The sequence below is a fragment of the Trichoderma aggressivum genome (assembly GCF_033847375.1).
Source record: "Trichoderma aggressivum f. europaeum strain CBS 100526 chromosome Unknown scaffold_056, whole genome shotgun sequence".
Taxonomy (NCBI): domain Eukaryota; kingdom Fungi; phylum Ascomycota; class Sordariomycetes; order Hypocreales; family Hypocreaceae; genus Trichoderma; species Trichoderma aggressivum.
The window spans coordinates 179,815-198,124 of NW_026946422.1; the positions used below are offsets into that span (position 1 = coordinate 179,815).

Sequence of the window (18,310 nt, forward strand, 5' to 3'; positions counted from 1 at the left end):
GGTAGGTAGAGAAGCTTGGTTTATAAATAGCTCGTGGATGGCCCGGGAGACACAAATTGAGTTTGACCACATCACGTACTGTGCTCGATAGCTTAGTAGTTCATACCTTGGATCACCAAGCGGTAAATCCCCTCACTTCCGACTCTTACTCAGAACAGTCATCCCATCAGGTTGAATCCAGCCAGTATCGTTAAACGCTCTTCTCTGCTTTCACCTCCATCTAAACTCCATACGCACTCGCAATGGCGCCACTCAAACCCTCCTGGAAGCAGCCCTCCCACCCCGGCGTCCAAGACGTCGTCGTCAGCGGTGCCGACTTCATGACCAAGAGCTTGTCCAAAGTGACCGTGCCGCCCTTTGGCCTATTCGCCAAACTCGAGTTCCCTCCTTGCGCCTTGGCCAGCGAGCCTACCTATGCTACCGTTCAGATGGGCAAGGACCAGCATCTGAACCTCAACAGCGACTTGCTCTACATCAACCACTCGTGCGAGCCTTCTCTTGTAAGTGGGGCGGATAACTTCGGAGGATTTCACAGCTAAATAAGTGCTGCTAGCATTTTGACATGCGAAACATGAAGATCGTGGCAGGACCCAAGGGGCTTCAGCCTGGAGATGAACTCACCGTCAGTGGAACCCCCGCCCCGTCTTAGTTAACCGTGTAGCTGATATACCCCATTCTTCGCTCACACAGTTCTTCTATCCCTCTACCGAATGGAACATGGCCCAGCCATTCGAATGCTTTTGCGGTAAGCCCACTTGCAAGAAGGTTATCACTGGCGCCAAAGACATGCCATCCCAGCTACTCGACGGCCTCTGGCTCAATGACCACATCCACGAGCTTCTTGAGGAGCAGGCATTGCTTCGCGACAATCAACACCATGGCTCTCTGTCTGAGAATGGTTTTGGATTGCTGCGCCGTGGAATCACATCGCGCGAACTGAGCGGAGAGATGGGCGGCGATACTATTGCCAAGGCCTAATGCTAGCGGCCTCTGTATTCAATCGTGATTGCGATATTGAAAAGGAGGTCTGGTAGCTCATAAGGATTCAACATCCAAAAGGCTACCACAAATGTGGTGAAGAGAAAACGATGAAAAAGAAGAGGGGGAAAAATTGATTGGGATTGCTCACCACATGTTTAAAAATTGATTAAAAAAAATATATGTACATGAAGGCTGCCTGTGCAAATGCAAAGCGCAGGCATGGGGGGGGGGGAAGAGGGTGTACAGGAAGATTAAATATAAGAATTTCAACATTTTTAACTCACGTTGCCTTCATATCATCAATTCCCCTGCTATTAGTCGTGGGCTCTGAGGCTGCTTTCGATCCCAGACGTTGACAATGTCTCCTTTTGCCACTCTTCACGCTCCAAGAAGCGTCGCGCGTTGAAGGCTCTTGTGAACCGCCAGGCTTCTGTATCGGCCATATTCCAGGCCTCGAGCGAGGCTCGTGATTTGGTCCTGTTGTTCGATGGCTTGTTCATCATGATGACGCTCTTTGCTCTGTCAAGTATAGCTCGCTCACGGGCGACCTCTTCGTCCGAAGCAACAGGTCCATTGACCCGGTCTGGCTCCTCATCTTCTTTCGGCAAGCGATCAGCGGGAACGGGACTCCGAGATTTCCCATCACTCATGGACTTTTCGGGCAAGGTGAATCCAAAATACCAGTCCATATCACCAGGCACTTCATCCTCTGCTAAAAGCCACAGAGAGCGAACCGAGTCAGCCTCGTCAGCCACAAGCTCTTTAAATCGCACAACTCTGCGATGCGAAGACACTCCAGAACCAAGATACGCTAGGGTGACAGCACTGAGCCACGGATCCCGGGGTGAATCTAGGATCCAGGTGACGTTGATAGACTCCCGAAGATTATCTACCAATGCAAAGGACCATGGATGCGGGACAACGCCAATTGTAAAAACCTGAGGAGACTTGCGAAGACGTGAAGGAGTAGAAACGGCCATGGGCGACGCCACGCAGGGAAAGCAATGAGGTAGATTAGGAGGGCATGTGGATGGCATTGGAGATGCAGGACAAGAGGACAGAGACTTGGCAAGCTTCAAGGCGCCGGCCAGCATAGCTGTCGCATGCTGCGGGTGTGGCTTGACGATCTCGATGCCATCGGGAAAGGTATTCTGCCAGGCAACTAGAAGATGATAGTTGATGAGCTTGTTCAGATTGCGGAGAGTTTCCGCCCTGCGTCCTTTGCTGATTACTTGGGCATACTTGTTGTCGATGACCTTGGAGCTGTAGTAAGCAAGCGGTGTTTTTGTCCCGTCTACTGTGATGGCATCATCTGAAAGAGCCGCAGTGACACTTGTCACTTGGTCTATACCTTCTTTCTGCAGAATGGACTGGACTGCCAGTCGAACATCGGCTTCTTGTCCAACGAGAAATGCGTCGTCCAAATCCGCCCACTTCGTCAAGTTGGCGTATTCTCCTTGTCGCAGGAGCAGTAGGAGCGAATCCTGTCGAGGAACCGTGGGGAGGACTGTGAATTCCGATAAGATGCCTCCATTGACAGTGTCCCAAGCGAGCCATCTCATGAGATCTTCCCTCAGCTCAGACGATGCTGCCATTTCCCGCACTTGCTGATAAATAGGATTGCTTTTGGCTTCGGCGGCACCCAGGATAACCGGACGGAACCCTTGCGCCCACCAAGCACGGCGCCATGTCAGCAGCAGCTCTTGTTCGGCATCTCTTTCGTCTTTTGTTTTCTTCATGGTTGTAGCATGATAACAATAGATCGGCCGTCGGGCCTTTAGCGGCGGAAGCAAGATCCGCTCATTATCAAGCGTGATGGCGCTAGAATAGGCGGTCGAGAGCCCTCTCTCGTCGGCCAACCAATACGAGCCATTGTATCCGCTGCCCTTTTGCGGCGGCGGTGACTGTGACGACTGTGATGGGCGGGAGACTTCGGGTTCCCTAGGAGGCGCGTCACTAGGGCGAGGGCGAGGGAGAGAGATGTTGTGCTCGTATGCAGAAGGGCCCGGTGAGGCTGGAAGGGCCCACGTCAGGCTGCCAATCAGGAGGAGCGCAAATAGAGACAGCAGGATTAGGCGACGAGGGGATAGCCGAGAGAGCGGCCAGCCCCAAAGCGTACGAGGAGACGGCTTGAGCATGTCGGTGGCTTGCACAATTCCCGTGCATTTGGTCTAGAAGAGGGCCATGCAATGCAGGCAGAGGCGAGATCGGCAAGCTGTGGCGAAGGCGGCTGAGTCTCGGGACGCGTTAAACGAGGATTTGAGAAAGGCTGGACTGGACGGCAGAGCATCGCTGGCTACTGCGAGTACCGACAGCTCACGGAGGCCATTGTGCGAAGCTGTCGTTGTCGTTTGCCTGAGGATGTCTGTCACCGTAGTGATGCTCATGCGCGAATCTGGGAGTTAAAGTGGCGCATCGGCGCGCTCGGGTCTTACCAGGGACGCTCAAGTTAAGGCTCGTGCTAAAATAAATTCCGCTGAGCCTCCCCACCGCCCCAGTGGGGTTTACAATGGTGTATGTACGCACTAATGTCTGGTACTACCTCCCGCGTTAGCATCAGTGACAGAACCTGGAGGTTCAATTGATTGTGAGACCACGTTGATAGAGACTCGTGGACGGGAGATACACCTAGGCAAACAGCCGAAGCCACACAAAGTATATCAAGCCTAGAACACCCCGAGATGCGCTACTATACCAAGTATCTGATATGTAGAATCGTGCCTACTTTTGTTTTTAGTGCTAGGTACTAGAGGAGTTGGTCAATACGAGAGGTAGATACATGTACCTAGTACCCAAGCACCAAGCTTCATCTTGTGCTTCTACATGGACGCCAACCAACACATTGCCCAGAAATGGATGTTAAAGTTGCCGCTGCCAAAAGTACTACCAGGAAGAGCATCTGGAGGCCTGCGTGACTTGGATGCGCCGAATCACAGCACAGACAGGCTGCCAGAGATCACATCCATCAGTCATCATTGAACTGATGCCCGCATCGCAGGCAACAGCCCCAGCCAGACACCCCACCAAGGCTGAGTCCTTGTTTCTGCTGTGGCGAGTCGACTTCGTATTTGATGATTCGCTGACCCAGCCTTGAAATTGAACTTTGGAGTGCTTGGAGGCACTTCGGTGGTACTTTCAACATCTGTGTGTCGTCCAACATTTGATGAACCGAATCACTGGCGGCTCTCCCATTTATTTCTGCCGTGACTCTGCAGCTTTGCGATTCTGCCAGCAAAGCAAGCTTCCTCGTCGGCCTCCGCATAGATTAACCGCAACATTAGAGGATCCTGCATGCAGTTGGGCAGCATACGTCCAAGGCTGTTCAGTGGGCACCTCTGCGCCGGAGAAGCAACCAAGTCAACTGGCTCTTGAGCATACTACTGATATAATTGAGGTCGTTGGGTGCACGTAAGTACCTGACTGAACCCGGTGCTACTTATACCTCTGCTGCTGCTGCTGCTGAGCTGAGCTTTGAGCTGTGCCCGTGGTCACTTTGCCCTCAGCTGTCCTTGTAATTTGATGGAATGGTGCCGCCTAATCTGATTGAATGCATTCATGCGGCCATTGCTTCTCGCTGCATGTCATGCCAGTACTGATCAATCAGGCCAGAGCAAGGCTTGTCGCCTCGTCCAGTGTCCATCTCTCATTGGGCTCGGAAAAGTGCCAACGCAAGGCCATATGCAGTTGCTCAAACAGGTGACTGGCTGCTACCTTTTGGTGATTCCCTGACGCTCTTCGACTCTTTTCTTTTTCTTCTTCTCTCTCCCTTTTCTTGCCTTTGCTCCCAACCGTCGGAATATAAAAGGCTGCAAGAGTCGCCCGGCACAGGCACAGCCTTTTCTGCCGCCACTTGCCGCCAACCCGGCGACAAACCTCCTGGAAACGCAAACTCAGCGCACGCAGAACTAGACGGCATTTAATCCCATCTTCTCTTCTTCTACCTCTTCGGCCTCTCCCGCAGCCTCTCTCCATTTCCTTGCCCCTCTGTCGATACAGATTTACAACGGCATCACCAGCGCAGCCTCGCTTCGCCATCGTATCGCATCGATCGCATCTCATCGCATCGACGACGGTCCCATCGCCAGAGTGGAGCGCGCACCTCTTATGGCTGCATGTCGTCCGACGTCACGCCTTTGAGGAACTCGTCGATCATGGGCCTGAAACAGTTCAACCAGGATATATCCGCATCGAAAGCGATTGACATCGATGGAGTATCCAACATTCGAAAAGGAGACTCGGATGGCGAGGTTGTCTTTACCTGGTCTCTCAATGACGCGACGCCATCCCTGGACATCCAAATCCTGGTCCTTGGTAAGTGCCCACATTCCCAACTGCCACCCTTGAAACTTGCGTGTTAAACCTAGTCAGATGTCGATTCCTATCCCAAAAGCTCAAGCGTCATGATATTCACAGAATCCGACCATTCTATAGTCGATGTCTCTTCTCTTCTTGAACGTCTGTCGGCGTCTCTTGCAAATAAGGACGTTCAGACCATCATACAAGCTGTTGCAGAGAAGCTTCTTTCCAAGGTAGAAACCGGCGTCGAAGATGATGCAAGTGCCAAGCCAGACGTCGACTCGGATGATGCGTCAGACTCATTTGATGAGGAAGAGCTGGAATCAGAATACGAGGACCATGTGGATGAGTACACTTTCTCTGCGGTTTCCGCCCGGCCACGTTTGAACCAACCTAGCGGCACTGCAGTTTCAATCGCCCGGTTGAAGAAAGATTTGAACGTTGTTCGATCAGCAGGAATTTCGGTAGGAATTTATCCCAGAGTGCCAGTTGGCGAGGCTGAGTTCTTCTCCCTATCTCTCCGAGCCACCAAACTTGGTATCCCCGAGCATGCTCTAGAAGCATGGGGCCTTGAACGTGGCGACTATGTAGTTCTTTTGTGTAAATTTGCACCACACTATCCGACTTTTTCGGAACTCTTAATCGACGGCCACTGGAAGCCTCAGTTCCGTTTTGGCAAGTGTTCAAAGCCCAAGCCATCCATCGACGGTGCTCGCTCCGCCTTAACGACAGTGTCTGATGCTAGCCAAAACGCCTCAAACGACAAGGCTGAGGATACCAGTGGAAGCTTTGTGCCTCTCTATATGTCCAACTCAATCGACATGCTTATGAACGATGGGTTTTTGTCATTTTTACAGTTAAGACGGGGCAAGGGTTTGTCTTGGGACACAGCTCTGAATCAACTCAAAGTGCTCGCCAAGGGTGGGTTTTCGCAGGATGCAGTTGTTTTCGAACATGGTGCACCGGACACGCCGGTTCCCGAAACTGCAATGCCGTCATTGAGCCATGACTATGCTTTGGATCAAGATGAGGACTTCAGCTTTCCCATGGTCGCCATGCAAGTTGCGCTTCGCCGCTTCGCCCGCTGTACAAAATATTGTATGGTGTGTCACCAAAGGCTGGAAGATGAGTTTGAGGCTCTCAAACCTTACGTCTGCCATGATCCCTTGTGTGTTTACCAGTTTACGACTCTTGGATTAGGCACAAGCATTGAACACGATATTGTCAGCAACCCGTACGTCGTTGACATTCTGATCAGCTTCTTCGCTGCAGCCATTGGCAGCCCTAAAAGTCTACGAAACTTCCCTGTTGGTCTCAATCTAAAGAGCATCCCCATTGGAGAAATGAGCGAAGCGGCAGTGCACACCATCGCCGAGGCCTGCTTTTACGACAAGACGATCCGCTTCGACCCGGATGTTCATGCAAAGATGAGCCCCAAGATCAAGGTCGGTGATTTGCTCATGATAGTCATCGGGGTGAAGGGCACCCTGCCAGCGACATTACTAGTCAACGGACGTAAGTAACTGACCGTTTTCTGCTGCCCAAGCATCAATTACCCTTTTATCACCTGCTGGGTCCAACATCTCGGTTCTAACGCTCCTGCTTAGATTGCGAAAGGCACGTTTGCAAAGTGACGGCCATTGCGACCTATCTCTACACATTTGAGGTCATTTCGACCTCTTCAACGCCGTTGGGAGTGCTGCCTCTACCGGAAGCCGAACGGCCTACAGAGGTTTCGAACACTCGAAGGGAATGGAAAGCTGTCACGATTCTTCAGTACACGGGTGATACTGATGATCTGAATGAGAGTGACCGATGCGTTGCTTTTGCCACGATACTGCGCGGAATTCCATCTGTTTTAGACATGAGGACATATCTCTTGAATAATCCAAGCCAGCGCCTTTCCTCCTGGGGTCGTCTTGATAAGAACTCACTTACCCTTCTGAAGTGGATCATATCCTCGAATAGGTCTCTAATTCTTCAAGACGACGCAGTACCGAATTTAATCAAGCCAGCAGAGAAACTCGGTGATTCCGATGATTTTCAAGTCATGGTGCCTCCCAACCCTCCGATTCCTCCGATTCCTCCCAACCCTCCCAATCTTCACAAGGTGAAGGGGTTGCAGCCTCATTGGATGCAGTTTCGATTCCTGCAGGGGACTCCAGAACGGGAACGTCTTTTTATGAAAGAGATTCTGGCCGCTTCAAAGTCTCAAGGGGAAAGGTCAAAATTCCCTTCCATCTTTGCATGGCATGGTAGCGGCCTTCAGAACTGGCATAGCATTATACGAACAGGTCTCGACTTCAACACTGTTCAGAATGGGCGCTCCTATGGAGATGGGGTGTACATGAGCAATGATTTTTCAGTGAGCTCAGGTTACTGTAGGACGCAAATGAACGCTGTGGTAAGTCCATGTCTGCACTTTAGCATTCATACCGTCGGCAAATTACATGGCCCCCCGTACAAACACTTTCTCCATCTTCGTTTGGTAGACCTCTTTTCTCTGGCTGACTTTTGTTGTGCAATAGGAAACTCACTGGCCAAATTCTCTACTCAAGCCCTCTGCCGCCATCAGTATATGCGAGGTCGTTAATCGATGCAGCGAGTTTGTGAAAACAACACCTCACTACGTGGTCAAGCAAATCGAATGGATTCAGTGCAGATACCTATTCGTCTCGGTAGACCCAACAGTAGAAGCGATGCAACAGCCATTTCCCACCAAGCCCACAGAGACATGCACGGGATACGTGCCCCAGCAGCCCTCGAGGGCGCTCTGTGCTTCTGTCGGCGTAAAAGTCCGGATCCCCTTATCAGCACTACCATCTAACCGTCGGTACCTTGTCCAAAGAAACAACAAAATCAGCGACCGTGAACCAGATGAATCATTGAAAACGCCCGAGATATCTTATGAAAGCGACCATGGCGACACGGATCACGAACTTCTTCTGGATTCTGAGGAGAATCATGCCGACGATGTTGCTAGGCGCTCAATCAAGCGCCGAAGCTCGTCAATTGCCTCGACGGATAGGAGAAGCCACAAACTCAATACTGCGGCATTTGTTCATAGAAAACCCGATGAGAAGTCGGTCGCGCAATTCACGACTGACTTTGTGCCCGGGAGCCTAGATCTGGAGTCTCTCCCCAAGCTCCCGGCTCCGAGCTGGGCTTCAACTTCTCCAATGGCACTCAAGACCCTAAACCGCGCCATCAAGGAACTGCACGAGATTCAACGCCAAGAAAACCTCGCATCTCTCGGGTGGTATATCGACTTTGACAAGATAAGCAACGTATTTCACTGGACGGTTGAGTTGCACAGCTTCGAAGTCGACCTTCCACTCGCGAAAGACATGAAACAAAAGGGGTGCACCAGCATCGTGCTTGAATTTCGTTTCGGCGCCAACTTTCCCTTCTCCCCGCCCTTTGTTCGCGTTGTAAGGCCAAGATTCTTGCCATTCTCCCAGGGAGGCGGAGGGCATGTTACGATGGGGGGGGGCGATTTGTTCCGAGATGCTCACAAACTCGGGCTGGTCGGCGGTGATGACGATGGAAAAGGTATTTTTGCAGATTCGCCTGGGATTAGTAGATCGAGACCGTCCAGCAAGACTGGAAACGTCGAATAGGACCAATAGGACTAATGACTACGGCATCGGCGAGGCAGTCGATGCTTACCAACGAGCCGCAAGATTACATGGTTGGCAGATCCCGGAAGACCTTGCGACGATCGGAGGCACCTGGACTGCAGAAACTTAGATGTGAGGAGCGTAGCTTTGCTATGTGCTTGTTAACAGACTACGACTGTTTGGGGGGGGATAAGCGAAAGAAAGCGATGGGTTTGGCAAGATGGATCATGGATATGATGTGATGAGGAATGATGAATCAGGAGGCAAACACATATAGATTGCGCCGAGATAGATGAATACACCTTAGACCAGTTCTTCTCCTTTTTTTCAGACTCTTGTCTTTTTCAATTCTTTTTTTTTTTTTCAAAAATACTTTTTTCTATCTTGGTTTTCCAAGTTGGCATTTACTCCCTACGGCCAATTGAATCCCAAAAATGTTTTTTACACGACATGTGTTTTTCCCTTCTTGTGGCCCAGACATGAAACTAGCACATGCGGCGCGCAAGCACACACACAAACGTTTCCAGAAATCCTCAAGTCTACGATGCCATTTTACTTTCTATATGGTTTTTTTCTTGTCAAGATCCCCAGGATGAAGGGGGCCAAAAAAAAAATAAGCAGCCTCCCAGATATTTTGAAGAGAGCTACGGGTACATACAGCACTCTAGCAGCTCCTTCGTCGACAGTATTTGTCGATGATGTGTATAGCAAAGAACAGAAAAAAAAATACCATCAATAGTAAAATGGTAGGCGACAGGGCCTACGCGCCTAGCTGCGCAGCCCCGTCAAGACAACCAAAACAAAGCTCATGCCGCAAATAAAACTCTCTTACTTCTCGCACTTGGATCTTCTCGGAGATATTGTGTGAGGCCAGTCAGGCATTTCAAGGGGTTTCGTTTAGTACGGCCAATCGAGTAGATGGAGGGAGAGCTGAGTACTTTTTGGCGGTATAAAAACAAGAGAACAGCCACACCTCTTCCATAAATAGCCCCAGGTGGCATCGAAGGCTCAAGGTTAAACGACGTGTTTCTCAAGACCGAGTTCAAGAGCCACAAGGGTATTATCCATGAAGTAAGGAGGGAGGGGAAAGAGGGAGAGGGAGAAGAAAAAGAAAAGGAAAAAAAGACAGCCCAGACCAAGTGACCCTCAGAAATCTCAACCGCTCCAGCAGATTAGCCCGTCTCCGTTTGCTCCCTCATCAGCACTGCAATGATACCATCGCGAGCTTCATGGCTGATCCATCAACACAGAATTAGCGCCTCTCCATCCAGGCCAACTCAGGCAAGTTGGAAGAGCACGCTAATAGACTCGCCGTGGTGGACGCGGCGGATGGCCTCAGCAAAGACTGGCGAAATATCAAGCACTTCCAATTTCGGGCACAGACGACGATGCTCCTCCTGCGGGACCGAGTTGGTCACAATGACCTTGTCAATGGCAGAGGCATTGACGCGGGCAATGGAATCTCCACTGAAGACGCCGTGGGTGATGAGGGCGTAAACTCTAGTGGCGCCCTCTCGCTTCAGCAGCTTGGCAGCGCGAGTGATGGTGTTGGCCGTATCGGCAAGATCGTCGACCAAGATACAGACCCGACTGGCAATGTCGCCAACCAGCATCATGCTGGCGTTGCGGTGGTCTGTAAACTTGATGGGGCGACGTTCCTAGAGGGGGGTAAAGAATGAGTCTCGAACAAGAAGATCATGGGGTCATATTACCTTGTGAATGAGCGCAAAGTCCATGTTGAGGCTGTCCGCGATGGCGGTCGCTCGCTTTGCGCCACCTGCGTCGGGGGAGACAATGACCGCCTCCTTGTAATCGGGGATGTGGGTTTGGATATAGTTTTGGAGGAGGAATTTGCCGTATAGGTTGTCGACGGGAATGTCGAAGAAGCCTTGGTATTGAGGGTCGTGAAGGTCCATGGTAATGATGTGATCAGCGCCAGCGCAAGTAAGAAGATCAGCAACAAGAGTGCCGGCCTGGGCCACCCATTGCTTATAACCAGGCTTGGGCCGGAAGCCGTTGATGTTGGTCTGATTCTCGTAATCGTGAGTCGTGAAGCTTCGTTTTGTAAGGTCGGGGTAGACTCCATTAGAGCCGACGCTGGAGAGGGTGTCTGATCGCTTTGGCAGCGAGTCGCCGTTGACTTCTCGATGGCCATTCTCGGAGTTCTTGGAGAGCTTTTCGGTGAGGCCATTAACCCCATTTGAGAGGCCGGCGCTTCGCGGTCCGCCGGGCCGCGGTGTAGGGGGGACGCTCTCGAAAGTATAATTATAATCCTTCTTGGAAGACTCGGATGACCTCGATAGAGGAGCGCCGGCTTTGTTATAGGGCCAGTCAGGTTGCCTCGAGTAGGGGAAGAGAGGCACAACGGCGGTGACGCGCTTAGCGGAGCCAATTTTGCACGCCGAGATCATGATGCAGAGATCGATGAGGTTGTCGTTGACATGGCCCGAGCCAGACTGGATGATGTAGACATCCTTGCCACGGACAGAGTCCTTGATCTCGCAGCGACTCTCGCCGCCAGAGAACTTTGACAGGATGCGGTCGCAAGGAGGGATACCAAGGAAGTTGCAGACGTTTTCCGTCATCTGCGGGTGGGAGTTGCCTCCCAGGACGACAATGTTTCGAACCATGGCGACGGCGTCAAGCAGCACAGCACAGCACGGCACGGCACGGCAGGGATGACGACAAGAGAAGAGTCTCCAATTGAGCAATTCCAGAGAAATGGAGGGGTCGCGTGAGGGCTTGGGCGATGCTCGTTTTTTCAGCCAGACCCGCCGTCCGTGTGGGGAGCAGAGTTCCAGGCCGACGTCAGATGCAAAAGCCGTGGTCCAGAGATCTTTGCCGATTGCGGCCGAAGCTGGAGATGCGGTAGGCGACGGAATCAAGGAGCAAAGACCAAGGCGGCGATGGCAGAGCCTCGAAGCAGCGGCGGCGGCAGCAGAACAGCGCAAAGATGCTACAGCAGCATGATGACCAAGATAAAAGGAGAGGGAAGATGGAAGAGGGAGAGAAAGGAGAAGGAGAAGAAAATTAGAGGAGAGAGAGGCTCTGAGTCAGGACGCCGATTCGACGGCTAGCAGGAGGGCGGAACTCAAAAAAAAAAAAATCTGAATGCGCATTGGGAAAAAAAAAAACTTGACCTACCGCATACCGGCCTGCGTCTGTTGCCGAGACGTGCATGAGTGGGGTCGGGGCAGGCTTCAGCGAGATGCAGCGCAGTTCAGGCCAAGTGCAGCACTGGCACAGGGCCAAACGCGCTGTAACTGCGCCTGGGCAGGGTCTCTTTTCCCCGCTGCCGCCCCTCCACTTGGTGCTAGGCGGGGGAAGAGACGGTACACTGTGTCGGGCTCTGTACATCCATTGAGACGAAAGAGTACCTGGTACTAAAGGACTTGTACGAGTACGAGCAGCCTCACGAGAGCCCAGTTCAACCGCGCTGACGGAATCCATGTCATTCATTAACAAGTCCAGTACTTGCTGCCTGCATGTGCCCGTGATGGATGGCGCATGTGTTCAATATCGGGCAAGGCATTCTCCATTCTCCATACAAAGGACATCAGATGGCTGAATGTGCCAGAGTGGTGGGCGCCACTGGCTGGGCCACGAACCCGAATGAATAGCGCTCACTGGAGGGTGACGACTATTTCAGAGGACCGGGCCTAGCGAGTTGTCGGCGTATTGTTTGAACAACGATGTTGGGAATTGCGCAATTGCTCCTACTTTACAATCAAATGCAAAGGCCGCTTTACAGTTGGTCGGGAACCAGAGGCGTTGATCCAGCATGGAACCATGGCGTGCTTGACGTCAAGCAAACGAAACAGAACATACATCCACCGTAATGCTGACATTCACACAAAATAACCGACAGACACCTACAAACAACTTAGTGATGGCGTGCCGTATTATTTCCTTCCCCCTCATCAAGGCCAGTTCGTGAGGCATTTGCTTGCCTTGCTTGATATCTTCCCAGGGTCTCAAGCTTGACTTGGATGCAGGGTTGCCATGTTTCAACACGGGCTAGTGCAGCTTAGTACCTGTTGGCCTTGGTGCAAATTCGGCATCCGTCAATGGCAAATTTCGCGAGCTTCAGCGTCTTTCTTTCTTTTTTTTCACTGAGATGTCGTCTCGAGTTTCCCCTCGTACTACTAAGTTGAGTGTTTGAATTATGAATACTGCTATAGCCCTCTGAAATGCCCATCACGAGCCTCACCAGCCTCTCTCTTCCTCTCCCTCACCCTCACCTCAACCGTTCCCTGCATGTGATAGTATTCTAGGCAGTGGGTAGAGGTACTAATAAAAGGCTGCATGCTGGACGCTACATGGTGCCAGTGCGACATTCCACACTGTACAAGGGATTGATCTTGACCATCAAATGGCACAAGCCACGCGAGGAAATTTTTAGCGGCCTCAATTCTGTTTGGGCGGTCTGCACAGATATTTAGGAGGGGCAATTGGCGCTGCTTTGATTGGGCCGCCGGATGGTCGCGAGAAAATGCTTGCCGTCGTCCAATCTTTTCTTAGATCAAGCGTGTAGCAGCGATTTGGATGCGGCAGCTCAATAAGAGCGTGGTGTGTCTTTTCTGATGCTCAAGGGGGAATCATTCATTACAAGACATTGTACTATCTAGAGTCTTGTAGCCATAGTCGTTCACTTGGAGGGCGTTTCTTTGGTCTGTTGTCTTGCTCTACTCAGCCGGAGAGGCAAAGGCATATATCACCACCACCACCACCACCATGAAGGTCGTCGAAGCTCAGGCTGCCGTGCTCTCCAACTACGAGGTGCTGCAGCATCTGACCCAGCAAAAGGACCGATACAAGCAGAGGAAGCGTCGTGGCCCTCCCAATCTAGAGACGGTTGTCAGAGAGGTTCGTCACAACTCAAGATGACATGACTGTTTTTCAACAACTAACCATTCTTCCTCAGCTCATCCAATATCTGCAGTCATATCCCAACCCGCTGAGCCAAAAGCCCAGCACATACACCCCTGGCTGCATCTCCCAGCTGCTTGAGCGCCTAAGCCCGTATGAGCTCTCCAAGGGCGAGGTCGTCATGATTCTCAACCTTCGCCCGGCCTCGGTGGCGGCTCTCAACACCGTCATCGAGGAGATGTCGGAGCGCTTCAGCGACGAGCAGCAAGAGGAGATGGTGACCATTATTCTGCAAGTTTTGGGCCAGTTTGAGGCGGCGGATCCTAATGCCAACGGCAACGCAGATGAAGCCGCAGAGCCATGAAATGCCATGGATACCACTAAAAATTACAAGCACCAAGCGTCAATTCGAGGCAAGGCACGGTTCTCTCTTTTATTCAAGATGAATGAGCTGCCAGAAACAAAAACTCAGACATCTCCATCTAAGATTCCAAACAGGATATCGCTCAGGATCACAGCATCGTGCAACCGCCCTCGCTCTGTCCGCCCTTCTCCGTTGTCGTCCCGACAGCCGTCTTGCAGATGTCTTCAAACGCAGGCCTCACCAGCTCTCCCGTCACCGCCGAGCATTCGACATAACGATCTGCTCTCATCTCTTGGGCCATTCGATAGGCATCCTGTGGGTATATGATGCCATTCGGATCATTCTCAGACCGCAAGTCCCTCTTCAGCCCCATCACTACCACCGGCAGCGAATCCATGCGGGAAAAGGACTGTTTCACCTCATTGATCCACTAATGGCCAGCGTTATGAATTGTATATAGCAGAGATTGCAGAGACAAGGATAGATAGGGAAATCGAGGGCAATTCAAAGAAAATACCAACATATCTCTTCATGTTAATGAGGCTCAGGCGCTGGCTGATGTCGTAGCAGATGACAATGACGTCCGGGTCCAGCAGGCGCCAGTTTTCGGGACTGGAAGTGTCGTAGAACTCGAACCGAAGGCTCTTGGACGCTACTTTGACCGAGAATATGTACGGCTGGTCAATGTCACGGAGCAGCGGGATCGGGTTGATGTTCTCGCCAGCGCTGACTCGCCTGCGATGAAAGCCCGCCCGTCAGTGTGTGCTTATTACTACCCTATAGGAAGATGGGTCGCTACAAACGAGAGAAACGTTGTTTTGCCGCATTTTTCATCTCCTACGAGAAGTATCTGAACGGCTTCATCGTCCATTTCTTCCCGGGGAAGATCTGGCGCATTTGGGTCGGAGAGAGGATGAGAAGAAGAGACGCTCGTAATAGCATTGACAACTAGAGTGGCGCTACTTATCTCACCAGCCACACTTCACTGGCCGCCAAGCCACATACATCTCTACTCAAAAAACCACCAATTGAAGCCATTAACACAAAGATGTAAAAAATCCCAAGGCAGCCAGAAATAAAACCCCTGTTGGCTATGGAAATATCAAATACTTTACACAAACTCATCACATGCGACCTTTCCACCAGGGGAATCTAGGCCGCAAGATTTGTGGAGGTGCCATAACCAGCTGGCCTAGCAGGGCTAGAGAAGGATTTCACTGCCGTTTATCAACTGTCAACAACTTGGATCTAGTCCGCGAGAGGAGGCTGAAGATGTCTGATCAAGGGAGATACAAGAACTGGACCAAAGCCGGTCTCGTCCAGAGAGTGAAAGAGCTGGAGCAGCAGCTACAGGTGGCCGCATCTTTGCTTCCCAGTTCAACGCAAGACTCTCTACAGCAACAGCGACATAAACAGCCGCGACGAGAAGGCGAGGCAGTGGCTCCGCCGGTCAAGATGCCCAAGGCCAAGAAGAAGATGGACCCGTCCAAGTATTCCACCCGCTACATTGCCCTGAAGCTGGCGTACCTGGGCAAAAACTACGGCGGCTTCGAGTTCCAGGCCATGGGCAACCAGCCGTCCATCGAGGAGGAGCTGTGGAACGCCCTCACCAAGGCGTGCCTCATCTTCCCCGAGGACGAAAAGCTCGTCGACTTTGACTGCTGCGAGTACTCAAAGTGCGGCCGGACGGACCGCGGGGTCAGCGCCTTTGGGCAGGTCATTGGGCTGAGGGTGCGCAGCAACAGGCCTCTGCCCAGGGAGCCGGTCCAGGACGACGAGGACGCGCCAGGGGAGTTTGTTCAAGAAGAATCCGGAGCAGATCAGAATCGGCAGCAGCAAGAGGAGAAACCCTTTGACGACATTCGCGACGAGATCCCCTATCCCCATGTCCTCAACCGCCTGCTCCCCAAGGAGATCCGCATCCTCGCTTGGTGTCCCGCGCCGCCTCCCGACTTCTCCGCCCGCTTCTCGTGCAGGGAACGTCAGTACCGGTACTTCTTCACTCAGCCGGCCTTTGCCCCGACGCCCTCTCACGTGGAAGGCGTCCCCATGAAGCAGAGGACCAGGAAGATTATGAAGTCCGGCTGGCTAGACATCGAGGCCATGCGCGACGCGGCGAAGCGGTACGAGGGCGAGCACGACTTCCGCAACCTCTGCAAGATCGACCCGGCCAAGCAAATCACAAACTTCAAGCGCCGCATGTTCGAGTCGGACATTGTCGAGGTCAAGGATGCCGCCTCCGCCCTGCCGTACCTCAAAGCCGCCGGCTTCGCCCCGGAAGACTTGGCCTTGGGTTCGGGCGAGGTGTACCCCAAGGTCTACTACTTCCACGTCCGCGGCTCGGCTTTCCTGTGGCACCAGATCCGCCACATGGTCGCCGTGCTCTTCCTCGTCGGCCAGGGCCTCGAGCAGCCGTCGCTGGTGAGCGAGCTGCTCGACGTGGAAAGGAACCCGCGCCGCCCAAACTACGTCATGGCCGACGAGGTGCCCCTGGTGCTCTGGGACTGCATCTTCCCGTCCGACCTGAGCCAGTCCGCGGCGGCTCATCGCGAGGATGATGCGCTGCGGTGGGTGCACGTCGGCGACGACGGGCCGAGCGGGCGGTTCGGCCAGTTTGGCATCATGGACGACACGTGGCAGATGTGGCGGGAGCGCAAGATGGACGAGATCCTCGCCGGCCAGCTGCTGCAGCACGTCTCGCAGCAGGGAAACGGCGGCAGCACCACCACGGCCAGGGCGGCGCCAAGTAGCAGCGCCAGCAGCACAAAGGTCTTTGAGGGGGGGAACGGTGGGAGGCTGAGCGGCAAGTATCCCGGCGTCATGAAGATGAAGCTGCTGGAGTCTGCGGATGAGCAGAATGACAAGTATGCGAAGCGAAAGGGATATGCAGACGCAGAGGATATGAGGGCGAGAAGGGGGTTCAGGTCCCATACGGCGGACGAGAGCGATACCTCCATGGCCGATGAGTAAATCCAAAGCAAACGAAGAAAATGAACTATATAAAAAAAATCAAGAGGGGGTATATAGATTTCTTGGTTCTGGAATACATGACTCTTTGGAAATACAATACCAAAAGTGCGCTCTATAAGCGCCACCATGTAAAATAAGAACAGCATCATCTCATGAGCACATTATGCAATATCCTCAACTTCACTTATCGCTCGCCAACCCTCTATCCTCTCCTCTCCCCTCATACAAACACTCCCTCACCCCCCTCCACACCGTCTCGACAATCCTCCTCTTGGGCAACAACCCCGGAAACACAACCACGACGTCCTCCTCGCCCTCCACCACCACCACGAGATAATACCTGACCTCGAACCCGCGAAACGCCTCGTTCACCAGGATATCCTGAATCTTCTCCGTCGGGATGAAGCGCGTCGCCGCCGCCGCCAAGTACGTCGCCGGGCTCTCGCACGTCTGCACGCCCAGCCCCCTCAGAACGAGCAGGCTCTCCTGCTTGTGCACCCTCAGGCTGAGCGCGTAAAACACCACCACAGCAACGGGCAGCAGCACCGGGAGGGACACCGCCGCCGCGGCTCTAGCCAGCATCGCACCGGCAGGCGTGCCCTGAAAGGCGTCGAGGGCGAGGACGAGACGGCCCAGCGAGAGGAACGGCGGCGGTGGCGAGGGCGAGGGCGAGGTGGATGATGGCGGTGCGCCGAAGCCGAAGCCGCAGCTGGTGCGCTCCTGGACCCAGCGCGCGTAGAGGACGAGCAGCACCGTGACGGACAGGGAGATGCGCAGGAAGACGAGGAGGAGCCAGAGGAGGCGCAGGGGCAGCGTCTGCGGCGGCAGCGTGGTGACGGTGAACTCGGCCGTCGTGGGGGAGGGGCGGCGAATGCGCAGGCGAGGGGCCGTGGTGAGCATCGTGATTTGTTTGTTTTTTTCTTGTCTTCTCTCTTTTTTGGTGAATAGTAAAGAACTCGATGTGACTCTATATCGCCTCGTATAGCAGCAGGGTATAGAGCAATTGGCCTTGGGATCTGCCTTTGTCTCGTCCGTCCGTCTATCTCGGGAAAGCTGTTGGAGGGTTTGGGAAGGCGGACGGAGATCTTTGCGGCAATCAAGTGGCGCGGGCCATTCTATGGGAGAACCAAGTCGATTGGGCCCAGGTTCGTGTAGGCCGTAGGATGTAACGAGAGGCAAGCCTGCGCATCAAGGCTGTGAATGTGGTGTC

The 18,310-nt window shown here is 52.9% G+C and overlaps 8 protein-coding genes across 8 annotated transcripts; 4 read left to right on the forward strand and 4 right to left on the reverse strand.

Annotated features, from left to right (window-relative positions):
- Positions 1–242: 242 nt before the first annotated feature.
- Triagg1_9637 (uncharacterized protein) lies at positions 243–978 on the forward strand (the record flags this gene model as incomplete). The annotated part of the gene is made up of 3 exons (XM_062904617.1): positions 243–500; positions 554–622; positions 691–978. 3 exons carry the CDS (start codon positions 243–245, stop codon positions 976–978), a joined length of 615 nt encoding a protein of 204 aa, XP_062751454.1.
- Positions 979–1,295: 317 nt separating this feature from the next.
- Triagg1_9638 (uncharacterized protein) lies at positions 1,296–3,119 on the reverse strand (the record flags this gene model as incomplete). The annotated part of the gene is made up of 1 exon (XM_062904618.1): positions 1,296–3,119. One exon carries the CDS (start codon positions 3,117–3,119, stop codon positions 1,296–1,298), a length of 1,824 nt encoding a protein of 607 aa, XP_062751455.1.
- Positions 3,120–5,093: 1,974 nt separating this feature from the next.
- On the forward strand, positions 5,094–8,897 carry Triagg1_9639 (uncharacterized protein; the record flags this gene model as incomplete). Its single annotated transcript, XM_062904619.1, has 4 exons — positions 5,094–5,292; positions 5,350–6,792; positions 6,885–7,681; positions 7,806–8,897. The coding sequence occupies 4 exons, from the start codon at positions 5,094–5,096 to the stop codon at positions 8,895–8,897; spliced, it is 3,531 nt and encodes a 1,176-aa protein (XP_062751456.1).
- A 1,277-nt stretch (positions 8,898–10,174) lies between these two features.
- Triagg1_9640 (uncharacterized protein) lies at positions 10,175–11,527 on the reverse strand (the record flags this gene model as incomplete). Its single annotated transcript, XM_062904620.1, has 2 exons — positions 10,175–10,555; positions 10,610–11,527. 2 exons carry the CDS (start codon positions 11,525–11,527, stop codon positions 10,175–10,177), a joined length of 1,299 nt encoding a protein of 432 aa, XP_062751457.1.
- Positions 11,528–13,631: 2,104 nt separating this feature from the next.
- Triagg1_9641 (uncharacterized protein) lies at positions 13,632–14,130 on the forward strand (the record flags this gene model as incomplete). Its single annotated transcript, XM_062904621.1, has 2 exons — positions 13,632–13,763; positions 13,822–14,130. The coding sequence occupies 2 exons, from the start codon at positions 13,632–13,634 to the stop codon at positions 14,128–14,130; spliced, it is 441 nt and encodes a 146-aa protein (XP_062751458.1).
- A 148-nt stretch (positions 14,131–14,278) lies between these two features.
- Positions 14,279–15,027, reverse strand: Triagg1_9642 (uncharacterized protein; the record flags this gene model as incomplete). Its single annotated transcript, XM_062904622.1, has 3 exons — positions 14,279–14,560; positions 14,652–14,865; positions 14,972–15,027. The coding sequence occupies 3 exons, from the start codon at positions 15,025–15,027 to the stop codon at positions 14,279–14,281; spliced, it is 552 nt and encodes a 183-aa protein (XP_062751459.1).
- Positions 15,028–15,258: 231 nt separating this feature from the next.
- Positions 15,259–17,100, forward strand: Triagg1_9643 (uncharacterized protein; the record flags this gene model as incomplete). The annotated part of the gene is made up of 1 exon (XM_062904623.1): positions 15,259–17,100. One exon carries the CDS (start codon positions 15,259–15,261, stop codon positions 17,098–17,100), a length of 1,842 nt encoding a protein of 613 aa, XP_062751460.1.
- A 180-nt stretch (positions 17,101–17,280) lies between these two features.
- On the reverse strand, positions 17,281–18,000 carry Triagg1_9644 (uncharacterized protein; the record flags this gene model as incomplete). The annotated part of the gene is made up of 1 exon (XM_062904624.1): positions 17,281–18,000. One exon carries the CDS (start codon positions 17,998–18,000, stop codon positions 17,281–17,283), a length of 720 nt encoding a protein of 239 aa, XP_062751461.1.
- Positions 18,001–18,310: the final 310 nt, after the last annotated feature.